The sequence below is a fragment of the Aethalodelphis obliquidens genome, unplaced genomic scaffold (genome assembly GCF_003676395.1).
Source record: "Aethalodelphis obliquidens isolate GAN/ISIS:26980383/991018 unplaced genomic scaffold, ASM367639v1 scaffold51, whole genome shotgun sequence".
Lineage (NCBI taxonomy): Eukaryota > Metazoa > Chordata > Mammalia > Artiodactyla > Delphinidae > Aethalodelphis > Aethalodelphis obliquidens.
The window spans coordinates 6,522,067-6,537,577 of NW_020837995.1; the positions used below are offsets into that span (position 1 = coordinate 6,522,067).

Below are 15,511 nucleotides of genomic sequence, written 5' to 3' on the forward strand. Positions count from 1 at the left end.
ATGAGCACTTGTTATCTTGTGTTCTTGATGATAGCCATCCTAATAGGTGTGAGATGATATCTCATTGTGGTTTTTTTTTTTTCTTTTTTTTGCGGTACACGGGCCTCTTACTGCTGTGGCCTCTCCCGTTGCGGAGCACAGGCTCCGGACGCGCAGGCTCAGTGGCCATGGCTCATGGGCCCAGCCGCTCCGCGGCATGTGGGATCTTCCCAGACTGGGGCACGAACCCACGTCCCCTGCATCGGCAGGCAGACTCTCAACCACTGCGCCACCAGGGAAGCCCTCATTGTGGTTTTGAATTGCACTTCTCTGATGATGGGTGATGTGGAGTATCTTTTCATGTACCTGTCGGCCATTTGTATGTTTTCTTTGGGAAAAAAGTCTATATAATTCTTCTGTTTTGTAATCAGATTTTGTTGTTATTGAGTTGTATGAGTTCTTTACATATTTTAAATAACTCCTTACCAGATATATCATTTGCAAATACCTTCCCCCATTCAGTTGATTGCCTTTTCATTTTATTGATGGTTTCCTTGCTGTGCAAAAGCTTTTTAGTTAATGTAGTCCCATTTGATGATTTTTTGCTTTTGGTGTCATATCCAAAAATTCATTGCCAAAGACCAGTGACAAGGAGCTTCTTCCTTCATTTTTTTCAAGGAGTTTCATAGTATCAGGCTTCATGTTTACCTCTTTGATCCATTTTGAGTGAATTTTTATCAGTGGTGTAAGATGGGGGTCGAATTTCGTTGCTCTGCATGTGCTTATCCAGTTTTCCCAACAACATTTGTGAAGAGACTTTCCTTTCTGCTTGGATGCTCTGGGCTCCCTTGTTGAATATATTAGTTGACTGTATATGCAGGGGTTTAATTCTGGGCTCTTTTCTGCTCCATTGGTTTATGTGTCTGTTTTTGTGCCAGTACCATACTGTTTTTATTACTGTAGCTTTGTAGTATAATTTGAAATTAAGTGTGGTACCTCCAGCTTTGTGCTCTTGCATCAGGATTACTTTGGTTATTCAGGATCTTTCATGGTTCCATATAAATTTTAGGACTTTTTTTTCTATTTCTGTAAAGAATTCCATTGGCATTTTGATGAGGATTGCATTGAAGCTATAGATTGCTTTGGATAGTATGGATATTTTAAGTCTTTTAAAAAAATTTATTTTGTTGAAGTCTAGTTGATTTACAATGTTGTGTTAGTTTCTGCTATACAGCAAAGTAATTCAGTTATACACATATACATATTCTTTTTTCATATTCTTTTCCATTATGGTTTATCACAGGATATTGAATATAGTTCTCTGTGCTATACAGTAGGACCTTGTTGTTTATCCATTCTGTATGTTAATAGTTTGCATCTGCTAATTCCAAATTCCCAATCGACCCCTCCCCCACCCCTCCCCCCTTGGCAACCACAAGTCTGTTCTCTGTGTCTGTGAGTCTGTTTCTGTTTCATGGATAAGTTCATTTAGGTCATATTTTAGATTCCACATATGGTAAGTGATATCATATGGTATTTTTCTACTGACTTCACTTAGTATGATAATCTCTAGGTCCATCCATGTTGCTACAAGTGGCATTATTTCATTCTTTTTTATGGCTGAGTAGTATTGCATTGTATATATATATATATATATATACACCACTAAATCCATACTATATTTTTATCCATTCATCTGTTGATGGGCACTTAGGTTGCTTCTGTGTCTTGGCTGTTGTAAATAGTGCTGCTGTGAACAGTGGGGTTCATGTATCTTTTTGAATTATAGTTTTGTCCAGATATATGCCCAGGAATGGGATTGCTGGATCACATGGTAGTTCTACTTTTAGTTTTTTAAGGAACCTCCATACTGTTTTCCATAGTGGTTGTACCAATTTACATTCCCACCAACAGTGTAGGAGGTTCCCTTTTCTCCACACCCTCTCCAGTGTTTATTATTTGTAGACTTTTTAATGATGGCCATTCTGACCAGTGTGAGGTGGTACTGATTTTCATTTCTCTAATAATTAGTGATGATGAGCATCTTTTCATGAGCCTTTTGGCCATCTGTATGTCTCCTTTGGAAGGAAAGAATTCAGGTCTTCTGCCAGACCTTTTAGCAATCTTAATTCTTCTGATCCATGAACACAGGATGTCTTTCTGCAAAGTCTTGTAGTTTTCATTGTAGAAATCTTTCATTTCCTTGATTAAATTTATTCCAATTTTATTGTTTCTGATGCTATTGTGAATGGGAAGGATTTCTTTTTCAGATGTTTCGTCCTTAGTGTATATAGAAATGCAACTGATTCTATAAGTTGACTTTGTATACTGCAGTTTAACAAAAAATGTTTATTAGTTTCAACAGTTTTTTTTGCTTAATCTTTAGGTTTTTCTATATACAGACTCATCATCTGCAAACAGTGACAGTTTTGCTACATCGTTCCTGATTTGGATGCTTTTTTACTTTCTTGTCTTGCCTAATCGCTGTAGCTGAGACTGTCAGTACTTTAGGTCATATTTTAGATTCCACATGTAAGTGATATTATATGGTATTTTTCTGACTGACTTCACTTAGTATGATAATCTCTAGGTCCCTCCATGTTGCTGCAAGTGGCATTATTTCACTTTTTTATGGCTGAGTAGTATTGCATTGTATGTACATACACCACTAAATCAATACCATATCTTTATCCATTCATCTATTGATGGGCACTTAGTGGTGAGAGTGTTCTTGATCTTGGTGGAAAAGCTTTGAAATTTTCTCCATTGAGTATAATGTTAGCTGTGGGTTTGTCATATATGGCCCTTATTATGTTGAGGTTTATTCCTTTTATCCAGTCTGAGCAGGGTTTTTATCATGAAATTTTGTCAGATGTTTTTCTGCATCTGTTGAGATGACCACATGATTTTTATCTTTCATTTTACTAATGTGATGATTACATTTATTGATTTGCCTATGTTGGACTGTCTTTGCATGCTAGGGATAAACCCTACTTTTCATGGTGTATAAAAATCTTTTTGATGTGTTCTTGAGTTCAGTATGCTAATATTTTGTTGAGAATTTTTGCATGTATAGTCATCAGTGATACTGGTCTGTAGTTTGGTTTTCTTGTAGTTTCTTTATCTGGCTTCGGTATCAGGGTAAAACTGCCCTCGCAGAATGAGTTTGCAAATATTCCCTCTATTTTTTGGAAGGTTTTAAGAAGGACTGGTGTTAATTCTTTGAGTATTGGGTAGAATTTGCCAGTGAAGCCGTCTGATCCTGGGGTTTTCTGTGTTGGGAGGATTTTGATTACTGATTCAAAGACTTTGTTACTGGTCTGTTCAGATTTTCTGTATTTTTCTTGATTGAGTCGTTTGGTTGTATATTTCTGTAAACGTATTCATTTCTTCTAGGTTATCTAGTTTGTTGGCATATAATTACTCATAATAGTCTCTTATGGGCCTATGTATTTGTGTAGTAACACTTGTAATGTCTCCTTTTGTCATTTTAATTTTACATATTTGAGCCTTCTCCCTCCCTTTCTTTCTCTCCCTCTCTTTCTGGCTGTGTCAGGTCTTAGTTGCAACACGCGGGATCTTCGTTGCGGCATGTGGGACGTTTCATTGCAGTGCATGGGCTCCAGAGCACGTGGGCTTAGTTGCCCCACGGCATGTGGGAATCTTAGTTCCCTGACCAGGGATTGAACCTGTGTCCCGTGCATTGGAAGGCAGATTCTTTACCACTGGACCACCAGGGAAGTCCCTCTTTTTTCTTAGTGTGAATAAAGGTTTGTCCATTTTGTTTATCTATCTTTTGTCAGTGTACATGAAGCTTTGGTTTGCTGTGGCACAACTGGCTGTTTTAAGAGCAGTTACTGCTAAATGATTATCGATTTTATCTTTTTTGTCGATCCTTTCTATTTGTTTTTCTGGTCTCTATTTTATTTATTTCCAGTCTGATCTTTTTCCTCCTGATAGCAGCAAGTTGACGTGGGGCAGGCTCACCAACTCCCTTGGCTTCACAGCCCTCTCTGAGGTCCTGTGAAGCTATTCTCTTCTCTGAAGAACAGGTGGGTAGAAATCTACTGGGTGGTCTGGTGTAAGGTGTAGAGTCACTTTTGTTCGTTTATGAATGACCAGTTTAGCTGTAAATAAAAGGAGAGAGAAAAAAGGAGCAACACATGCCACCATGATGCTGATGTTGCTGGTCTTCAAGACTTTGAATCTCGTGTTTTTACCTTACTTATACCATACTGATTACCCCCCAAAATATGGGAGGGTAATTTGGGATACATGAGTTGTTTCTCAACATAAATTACCTAGATAGCTGTCTGGTAGCTACTGTGTAATATTGAGTATTTGCTATGTGCCAGGTACTGTGTTACATGATTAATAGAGGTGGATATAGTATCAGACTGGGGATTTGAACCTAAGAGACTTTGCATTTTCTTTTGTCCTGTGGTGGCTTAGAGGTATACACATACTTAAAATAATGTATAATATTTATTAATTATAATATGAATATTACATATTATTTTAAATACTCTAAAACATGCATAGTGAATTCTGGTCCTTAGGTCCCAATGACAAGGATAAAAGTAAAGAGGGTTTACCAGCTCTGGTATTACCGGGTAGGAATGAATACTGGACCTAACTAACTCAGTCACCTGAAATCTTTCTACCACCCACTTCTTGCAGCAAGAAGTCACTGTTGCCAACAACTACATTGCTCCTTTTACACGGCATGTAAAATGTCAGCATCTGAAGCAAGCTGTAGAGCGCATGGACTGTATTTTACAGAGGACCAAACAGGTCACAGAGTTTATCAGCGGAGTAAGAAATATCTGGGACTAGAAGCACAGATCTTTGTCCCCAAGACTGAAGTTCTTTCTACTCTATCAAGTTCACTTTTCAAGGTTTCTTTCATTGTTCTTGAAAGTTGATTCTGGCTGCTTCTACCCCTAGAGAGGGCTTTGTGTCACCCGCATCGGAAGATGTTCTGATTGATTCTTAAAGCATGTCTTAAAATAGTCTGAGTGACTACTTTTATTCCAGAAAATCTGTTCTTTTCTCAAGCGTTCCTCCTAATATTATGTTTTTGTTCTAGGCACCAAACCAAGAGTTTCACGTACATTATCTAACATGTTTCTTCAATTCCTGGGGGTCTGACAGGGAAGGTGCAACCCTGAGGACCAGGTAGGGAATCCTGAGAAGCTCTTGGGCAGTTTTACTATGTAGTGTGTAGAATTATGTAAGGAATTCTAGCCAGTTAGATGTTGGTTTTGTGTTTGTACTGATTGATAGGCCTCCAAATGATGTTTTGGGGAAAAAAGGCAGACAGGCCTTACCTATCTTTGGTAAGAAACTACTGTCCCATGACAAGAGGTCTGTCTAAACCAGCTCTCACCCTGAGCTTTGTACTCTAAACAAAAAGAAGTAATTAGTGATGACCCTATGGCATTGAGTATTTGGACAACTGCCTGTTGTCCCCCGTTGTCCTAGCTCCTACTTTCTTTTTTTCTATTCTTAACCTTATTATCCCCCTTCTCATCAAACCTTGGCATCATATTCTTCTTGGTAAACCTTATTTTGTCTTTTCTAACACCTCCATTAGATAACTTATGATTAGGACATTGTGAGCCTAACAGATAAAAAGCAATTCTGCTACCACAACTGTTACAATTTACTACATTATATTGCTATAGATTATAATCAATGGTGCATTTTCCAACTACTGTTGATTTAGCTGTGTGTGTATGTAAAATCAGCACATCCCCTGATGTTTTAGAGAAGAGTTCCCTCATTCCGTATTAAGAAGGAGGCTTTTTCTGCAGTGAGCTAAATACTCCCTCCCTTTTTTTTGATAGCACGGTGCTCACCTCCTTTTAGGAAGATGTCCAGGCAACCATGAAGGCCCCCAAAGACCTCTAGGGAGGGAGGATTTAGGCAACTTGCTTTTAAGTCTAGAAAAAGGGTGTGGTGTCACCACAGTAAAGCTGATCAATAGAAAGTGGTTTTTCTCAAGGAGCCTACTGTGCACAGAGCTTTGGGCCCTGGTACCAGCACTTCGAGATTGTACCTTTATGGCAATAGGAGCCCTGTCTGTCCTGTCCTAGTTACATAATGTGAACCAGGGCCCCCACTGGTTTCTTTGAGACAAAGCAGAATCCTTTTTTTCCCCCTTTATCTTTCTAATAATCAACCTGGTCTGAATCTTCAGTTTACATGTTCTTCCCTGGTTGAGCCCCACTTTTCTCAGAGTCTGAAAAAAAAGGAAAAGAGGGTACCTGTTCCAGCTCTTGGTAGGTTGGGAGTCTGAGGTGACGGAGCTCCTCCTTTGATTTTATGAGGGATTCTTTATTCTCCCACTTGACGAAAGCCCGCTTTCTGACCAAGACTGGGCTGGGGCATGGAGATGTAGTGCTGGGAAGTACATACAGAGTATCCTGGGCCGTCTTCCTTGGGGAAGATAGCACAAAGTGACTGGAAGGGCCCTCACTGCCAAGCCAAGACAGTGCTTCGGTCTGGGTGGCCTTGTGGGCAACAGTCCTCTTCAACCGAACAGAAATCTTCTGTGAGGACACTCCCATGAGCATGATGGTCCGATCCTTACTTTCCTCATTGTGTTCCACAGCCTCCCCATTAGGGAATGTGAAAGGTCCTTCCTCTGGTGCTGTAGGAAGGTACGTGACATGTTAGTACTTTGGCTCAGAAGAGCAGAGACTCAATATTGACACATTAGTTTCAAATGAGACTTTTCTTATTGGTACAGGAGTTCCATAGGCCCAAAGTGGACTCATTTTCAAGCAGGCAGTTTAGGGGGTAAGGGGGCTGAAATCCAGGGGCCTTGCTGGCCAAGCTATGGCCACTGGTGTCAGGCTGCATCCACCCTGAGGAAAGGCCATCCTTAAAGGCTCCTTTTCTGTTGCTTTTTTCTATTTGCTTGCTTTCTTTTGCTCCCCAAAAGGTAGCGTGCCTAAGATTCCGTCCCAAGCTTTGTGTATGTCTAGGGTTTATAGTTACCATTTAATAGATAACAGTGATAACCAGTAGTCGGTTTTTTCACTACAAGCAGACCTTGCCAAATAGCACTTCTACAGCAATTTTCATTTGTTGCCCATGATACACCTATGTTTAACCTACCTATTAGTCTACTTCCTGGCAGTCCTCCTCTTGTCACTATTGGGCAAAGCTCTGGGGACTGGGGAGAGATGGTCTGGAGAAGAGAAACCTCTAGGTGCAGCCCCTTTCCAGGCTTCACTCTGAGGCCGCAGACCTTCATGGTGCTCTCTGCCACTTTTCTCCCAAGAAAGTCTGCATTGTGTGTGACAGAATTGTGGTGTCCACAGGTGAAATGGAACTCTTAAAATACAGGGTGCATAATATACAGGCATGTCTGTGGTGGGTTTTATTACAAGTAGGAAGGATAAAGGTAATCTTTCCTCCCCGAAAACCGTATTCTTCTACCTTCACTTCCCAAGATGAACATTCCCAGTGCTTGCTTACCATGGTGCAGATCTTTGGCTCCCAATGAGCAAAGGTTGGACGTTGGCCCCACAGAGGTGCTGTTCTCTGTGGGAGCTGTTGAGTTCTTGGCTCGCTTCTTGCACTCGAACACAACCAGGTCTTTGCATTGTTTGTGGCAGTTCATCCCGCAGTCTGTGGACAAGACACCCTGATCAGGAAGTCTTTCACTTTCTCCTCCAGGGTCTCAAAACCACATGCATGCAGTGCTCTCGTCACACATGCCTGTCCTGTCTTCTGGAGCTAGGACACTTAACACTTCTATTGAACTTAGCATTCTTCTCACTGGGTTGTTCTTCTCACAACCTTGTCACAGCCCTTATGAGTCTGGGAATCAGAAGTGGCATCCTGCTCTCCTAGACAGAAGTGGTGTTTTTCTTGGTCATCCTGCACATACTGCCTACTCTAAGGAGACCCTGGAGGCTCCCAGCTGTTAGGTCTTATTCTTTCTTCCTTGCAGTAAAAGGTCTTTTCTCCATTACTCCTGAACTTTTTTAGTCATAAGGAAGGACAATTATCCTGGGATATCTACTAATAAAAGGAAAGCTGACAAGGGCCTTTGGTATCACTTATCTTTTGTTTCAGAAGTGATTCTGTGCCTGTCTTTGGGGACCCATGACCATATGAGAGCATAATCTACCAGTCATCCCTATTTCCAGGGCAAACAAGGCAAAGTGAGGCTCTTGTAATGAGCTGCATAACTAGTCACCCAGATTCCTCTCTTCTTTGTGGTGGCAATCACTCTCAGGGGGTGCTCTAGGGAAGCCAGTTTGAAGATGAGGTTGTGAGGTGTGCTGAGAAGCTGTGGACTGAATGGACAACTACTATGGGTAGAGAGACAACACACTGGACAAAGCTGGGCCTTACCTTTACACCGATACCCTTGTTTGATCACTCCCCAGAGCTGTGGGACAAAGAAGAGACAGTTAGAATGCACCACAGGTCCTTCATCTACCTGGTAGGAGGCTAGACATCCATTCTTTGTTTTCCCTCATTCCACTCTACCTCAAGTGGGAAGGAAACCTCATTTATCTCTCATGTGTCTTAATCCCTCCTGGCCTTAAACTGAAAACAGGAGAAGTTTGTGCTGATCAGAGGTAAATGTTCTCAAGAAGCTTACTACAGTGGATTTATGACCCAGGCCTGAAGTGGATGAATCACAGGACAAATAGGCTTCTTGAGACTCCAAACTAAAGAGCAAGTATACAGAATCCTGGGGTCACGAACTGAGTTTAGGAGGAAACTGTTGGTAGGGGTGGGACAGGGGAGGGGCAGAGCCCAAGTGACTTCTTAAAAGGCAGTTCCTTTTGAAGGGGTGAGGATGTCTCATATTTCTCTTTTCTAACAGCATATGGATATAATACTTTAAAAGTATATCCCAAATTCAACATTTCCTCACCATTTATCCCAGGCCCTTCTACCAGAGGAGAAAATAAATCAGGAAGAAACGGGAAAAGACGAGTGCAAGTAAAACCCATGCATTTGAGGACGAGGTTATTGTAGGTGTTTGCTTAGGCTCTAGGCAGGAAGAGTTGATAAAGGTGCATGAGGTCTGTACCTGGCTTAATCACTTTAAACTGTCTCATACCCCTCCCCACGTTCAACCCCGAAGCACTCTGAGAACAACTCACAAATCCAGCACAGTTGTCACAGAAAGTGGGCTTCAGGTAGGTTGTCTCTTGGAAGTTGTGAGGAAAGCCCAGGCCCAGCTTGGAGTAGATGGAGCTGGCCCTCATGAAGTAGGCAGTGATCTCTTCTCTGCTGATGAGACCTTCCCTGCCCGCAAATGAGAGAGAAGGATGTGAGCGGGGCTGGGTAGCAAGGCAGCTTCTAGCCTTAGAACCTCACTCTTTTTATCCTTGAGGGGTAGTACAGTATGTAGTACCTGACACTTACTTCCATGAGCCTTCCTTTTAATAAGGATGTCTGGGTAGCATGTGTAAGGAGGTGAGATGGCATTACTCATTTCCACAGAGTCACTCTTTGGCTAAACCAGGTTTTCCTAACTAACTTAACCACTGTCCACAAGACTTGAAAAAGAAGTGATGGAAATGTGGGTACAGGGAAATACCTCATGCTGAGGCTTCTGACTTTACACAGCACCTACTAGATAACTGTAACCCACCAACCAAACATGTGGTTTCACACAGAGAACCAACTTCTTGAGAAAAGTAAATATGCAAAATATTAGTAAATATTAGTTGTTCCTCATAATCTGTAAGGACAAAGCAAGAAGGAAGACTAAACTTTTTCTTACTTACAGTTGACTAGACTATTCCTAAACTGGCAGAATTATGGAGTCTTCGCATTTAAAACATGCATTTTTCATGGTGAAGCTGGACAGGCATCTGCTTGATAATGGCTCTCTTAGCACTGAGATTCATTAAGTGACCACATCAGCAACACATCTGAGTTTACAAATTCTTCTAGTGACACACCCATAAAGCGTTCTTACCAACAGGTTCACAGCCACATATTCCCATACACAAACCCTCACCTGTCTTTGTCCATCACACAGAAGGAAAATGGAAAACTCGCAGCAATCTTTTCAAATTCTTCCTGGGAAATGTATCCATCCTGGTCATGATCATAGTTCTTGAATACAGACTGTGAAAAAGGAGTTTCTTTGGTGATTAAGAAAGAGAAACCAATCATAGCCAAATGACAAAGGGGCCAGAACACCCGTCTGAGAGGAACAAGGAAACCTGCTCCTTAAGCTGCTGCCGAGATTCAGTGGGCCACACCCCAGGTCTCTGCAGGTACCAGCATCTGGAGGGTGGCCAGATGCTTTCAATTCCATTGGCATGTCAATATGCCCTCACCCCAGCTGCTCTGTACTCCTGGCTCACTGCACTGAGGGATGTTCCCCCTTCACTCTGCCCTTTCTTCACTGCACAGCTCAGATTGCCACTTCTCTGTGTAGCTTCTACTAACAGCCCAGTCGGAAGTGCTCCCTACCCCCTCTTAATCCTCTACCAATTGTTCTGTCACTTGCTGGCTCGTTCTTTTCTTGTTACACTGGAATGGTCCACAGGATAAATGTAGAAATATGAAGGTATGTACCCCTCCTCAGCATTTAGCACAGTGAATTGAATCAAGCAGTGTCACACTTTTCAGTTTTAGATTCTCATCACCCTTACTTACACTCAAATCTTTTCCAACCTCTCTCTGCCCCCAAATCAACTGACAACCTTTAAATATATTATCTCTTGCTAGGCCTATAAGAGGTACACCTCCCCCAAGAAGAGGCCGAAGTGTGTTGGCAAAATGTAACTTCTGAACTGTTCTGCAGCCACAATATGAGAAGTAACTGGTTCCCTGTGCTCACATAGGAACGAGTTTCAAGTTTCTTACCTTTGTGTTTCTACCACTGCGCTCCCCTCTCCCCACACACAACACTAAGCCAGGCAATGCCTTGCTTTTCATCTGTGCAAACACAGCTGTACTTACATCTACCATCCTCTGGACGTGTTTGCTTATGGTCTTTGGATCAGGTTTGGGAGATACTCCAGAGGCCCAGTCCACAACTACTGGTGGCTTTGAAGGTGTTAGTGGCTAAAATGAAATATTCAGAGAAATCCCCATGACTATAATGCAATGCTATAACCTTAAGCTCCTTCCTTTCCCATTACCTGGTAGCTGCAGCTGTGGACAACCCTCAACCATGTGCAGTGGCAAGGAGCAGAGGGCCCGCACGTAACTGAAATCTAGAACAGTAACCTTGCCTAACACAAGTGTTGTGCTTTACAGTTTACAAAGAGCTCCTCACATACATTGTCTCCATCTAAGATAATTTAAAATTTTCAATATGCCTGGAGTTTCACTTCCCTCTCTATTAAAGCTTTTGTTGAAGCTATCGACAAAGAGTAAAGTAGATCATTTAAATTTTCTCTTTCTAAAGCAACTACAGAAAGAAGAACAAACAAAACCCAGTTAGTAGAAGGAGAGAAATCATAAAGATCAGAGCAGAAATAAATGAGATGGAGATGAAGAAAACAATAGCAAAGATCAATGAAACTAAAAGCTGGTTCTTTGAAAAGATAGATAAAATTGATAAACCTTTAGCCAGACCCATCAAGAAAAAGAGGGAGAGGGCTCAAATCAATAAAATTAGAAATGAAAAAAGTTGCAACTGACACCACAGAAATACAGACTACTACAAACAACTCTGTGCCAATAAAATGGACAACCTAGAAGAAATGGACAAATTCTTAGAAAGATACAAGCTTCCAAGACTGAACCAGGAAGAAATAGAAAATATGAACAGACCAATCTCAAGTACTGAAATTGAAACAGTGATTTAAAAACTTCCAACAAACAAAAGTCCAGGACCGGATGGCTTCACAGGTGAATTCTATCAAACAAAAAAAACAAAAAAAGAGATTAACACCTGTCCTTCTCAAACTCCTCCAAAATATTGCAGTGGAAGGAACACTCCCAAGCTCATTCTAGGAGGCAACCATCACCCTGATACCAAAACCAGACAAAGATACCCCCCCGGCCGCAAAAAAAAAAGAAAGAAATTACAGGCCAGTATCACTGATGAACATAGATGCAAAACTCAACAAAATATCAATACTAGCAAACCGAATCTAACAATACATTAAAAGGATCATACACCATGTTCAAATAGGATTTATCCAGGGATACAAGGATTTTTCAATATCTGCAAATCAATCAGTGTGATACACCACATTAACAAACTAAAGAGTAAAAATCATATGATGATTTCAATAGATGCAGTTAAAAGCTTTTGACAAAATTCAACACCCATTTATGATAAAAACTCTCCAGAAAGTGGGCATAGAGGGGACCTACCTCAACATAATAAAGGCCATATATGACAAACCCACAGCTAACACCATTCTCAATGGTGAAAAGCTGAAAGCATTCCCTCTAAGATCAGGAACAAGACAAGGATGTCCACTGTCTCCAGTTTTATTCAACATAGTTTTGGAAGTTCTAGCCATGGGACTCAGAGAAGAAAAATAAAAGGAATCCAAATTGGAAAAGAAGTAAAACTATCACTGTTTGCAGATGACATGGTACTTACTATACACAGAACATCCTAAAGATTCTACCAGGAAACTACTAGATCTCATCAGTGCATTTGGTAGTTTCAGGATACAAAATTAATACACAGAAATCTCTTGCATTCCTACACACTAACAATGAAAGATCAGAATGAGAAATAAAGGAAACAACCTAATTTACCATCGAATCAAAAGAATACCTAGGAATAAACCTACCTAAGGAGACAAAACACCTGTACTCCGAAAACTATAAGACACTGGTGAAAGCAACTGAGGATGACACAAACAGATGGAAAGATATACCATGTTCTTGGATTGGAAGAATAAATATTTTCAAAATGACTATACCACCCAGAGTAATCTACAGATTCAATGTAATCCCTATCAAATTACCAATGGCATTTTTCACAGAACTAGAACAAAAAATTTTAAAATTTTGGAAACACAAAAGACCCCAAATAGCCAAAGCAATCCTGAGAAAGAAAAACAGAGCTGGAGGAATCAGGCCCCCTGACTTCAGACTATACTACAAAGCTACAGTAATCAAAACAGTATGGTATTGGTGCAAAAACAGAAATATAGATCAATGGAACAGGATAGAAAACCCAGAAATAAACCTACACACCTATGGTCAATTAATCTATGATAAAGGAGACAAGAATATACAGTGGAGGAAAGACAGTCTCTTCAATAAGTGGTGCTGGGAAAACTGGACAGCTGTGTGTAAGAGAATGAAATTAGAACATTCTCTAACACCATACACAAAAATAAACTCAAAACAGATCAAGACCTAAATGTAAGGCTGGACACTATAAAACTCTTAGAAGGAAACATAGGCAGAACACTCTTTGACATAAATCGCAGCAAGATCTTTTTTGATCCACCTCCTAGAGTAATGAAAATTAAAAAAAAATAAACTGGGACCTAATTAAACTTAAAGGCTTTTGCACAGCAAAGGAAACCATAAAAAACAAAAACACAGCCCACAGAATGGGAGAAAATATTTGCAAATGAAGTGGCTGACAAAGGATTAATCTCCAAAATAAACAACTCATGCAGCTCTATATCAAACAAAGCCACAAACGACCCAATCAAAAAATGGGCATTAGATCTAAATAGACATTTCTCCGAAGAAAACATACAGATGGCCAAAATTCACATGAAAAGATGGTCAGCATCACTAATTATCAGAGAAATGCAAATCAAAACCACCATGAGGTATCACCTCACACTGGTCAGAATGGCCATCATCAAAATGTCTACAAACAATAAATGCTGGAGAGGGTGTGGAGAAAAGGGAACCCTCCTACACTGTTGGTGGGAATGTAAATTGGTACAACCACTATGGAGAACAGTTAAAAGCTAAAAATAGAGCTACCATATGATCCAGCAATCCCACTCCTGGGCATATATCTGGAGAAAACCATAATTCGAAAAGATACATGCACTCCAGTGTTCACTGCAGCACTATTTACAATAGCCAGGACATGGAAGCAACCTAAATGTCCATTGACAGAAGAAAGGATAAAGAAGATGTACATATATATATGATGGAATATTACTCAGCCATAAAAAAGAATGATATAATGCCCTTTGCAACAACGTGGATAAACCTAGAGGTTATCATAGTAAGTCAGACAAATATCATATATCACTCATATGTGGAATCTAATTTTAAAAATGATACAAATGAACTTATTTACAAAACAGAAACAGACTTACAGATATCAAAAACAAACTTATGGTTACCAAAGGGGAAATGTTGGGGGGAGGGATAAATCAGGAATTTGGGATTAACATACACACACTACTATATATAAAACAGATAACCAACAAGGACCTACTGTATAGCACAGGAAACTTTACTCAATGTTCTGTGATAACCTATATGAGAAAAGAATCTGAAAAAGAATGAATATATGTATACGTATAACTGAATCACTTTGCTGTACACCTGAACGGCAGGTACACTCCAGTAACATTAAAAAAAAATTTTCCTCTCTGTTCTCTACTTACTATTTAGTAGAGACAAGGATGAGGAGAAAAATAGCTAAAAGGCAGGAAGACACGCAAGAAAAAAAAACAAGAAGTGAGGCCTAGACAAGCTGAGATGGAATCCATTCCTCAGTATCTGAGACTTCGCCCAAATTAAAATCTCTTCAAAAAATCAAAGAAGGTCCCCTTTTCGTTGGAATGCCCTCCAACACCCTGAAACCTGCTGAATATGTTCAGTGAACATCTTTGGTTACAATAGTATGCTAGAACTTGGTCTTTCTGTATAGAAACAATGAAATTTAGCCATCTGAACAGATAAGCTGAATTTCTCATGTACAGGCAACTCTCTACCCTTGAGTACCACTTGCTTGGAGCTGGGGAGCTGCCCAGGAGACTGTGGGAATTATTGGTTCTTCAGAAGGAAGACTGAAATTATTTCACCTGCCTGTAGGAAGCCAGGGCCAGATAACCTGTGAAGTCCCTACTGTGCAGCCAGGACTGTGCACAGGACTTCTCATCATAAGAGGTCAAAAGACCCAGCAGACTGCTCTTTCTGACCCACGTGAATACAAGACGTGGGGGCTTTTCTACCTACCAAGTTGAAAGTCCTCTGAAGCTGAGCATCTGATTAATATACATATCATTATCATCAACAAATCATGAAGAGAAACAACTGCCTTGAGGACACTTTATAATTAATAGGAGGGAGAGGTCACTCCAGCCTACCATGCTATATCCCTTCTCTAACTAGTAAACCACTGGCTGATTCCCCCACTCCTTCTGACGCTCATGGCATGTATTTATTTACTGTTCACATATTAGTCTTATCCCCTCGAGTTGTGTACAAACTCTTTACGGTCAGGAACTATTCCTAACACATATGCTGAAGCTTTTCTTATTCCTAGCACAATGTTGGGCACATAGTAAAAAGATAATATGCTTTTTAACCTGAACTAAAGTCCATTCCAAGATGGATGACCTTGATGAGAGCCTTGTAA

General features: G+C 40.5%; 1 protein-coding gene across 4 annotated transcripts in view; it reads right to left on the reverse strand.

Annotated features, from left to right (window-relative positions):
- Positions 1 to 15,511, reverse strand: part of RASGRP1 (RAS guanyl releasing protein 1) — an 86,945-nt gene that overhangs the window by 3,500 nt on the left and 67,934 nt on the right. The window contains exons 11-17 of one of the 4 annotated variants that reach the window (XM_027083843.1): positions 10,936 to 11,040; positions 9,983 to 10,092; positions 9,117 to 9,261; positions 8,353 to 8,389; positions 7,468 to 7,620; positions 7,105 to 7,275; positions 6,249 to 6,634 (exon numbers count right to left, since the gene is read on the reverse strand). In XM_027083843.1, coding sequence (XP_026939644.1) covers positions 6,249 to 6,634; positions 7,105 to 7,275; positions 7,468 to 7,620; positions 8,353 to 8,389; positions 9,117 to 9,261; positions 9,983 to 10,092; positions 10,936 to 11,040 — 1,107 coding nt within the window. The remainder of the gene's footprint in view (positions 1 to 6,248; positions 6,635 to 7,104; positions 7,276 to 7,467; positions 7,621 to 8,352; positions 8,390 to 9,116; positions 9,262 to 9,982; positions 10,093 to 10,935; positions 11,041 to 15,511) is intronic. The other 3 variants (XM_027083844.1, XM_027083845.1, XM_027083846.1) reach the window with 3 other exon arrangements.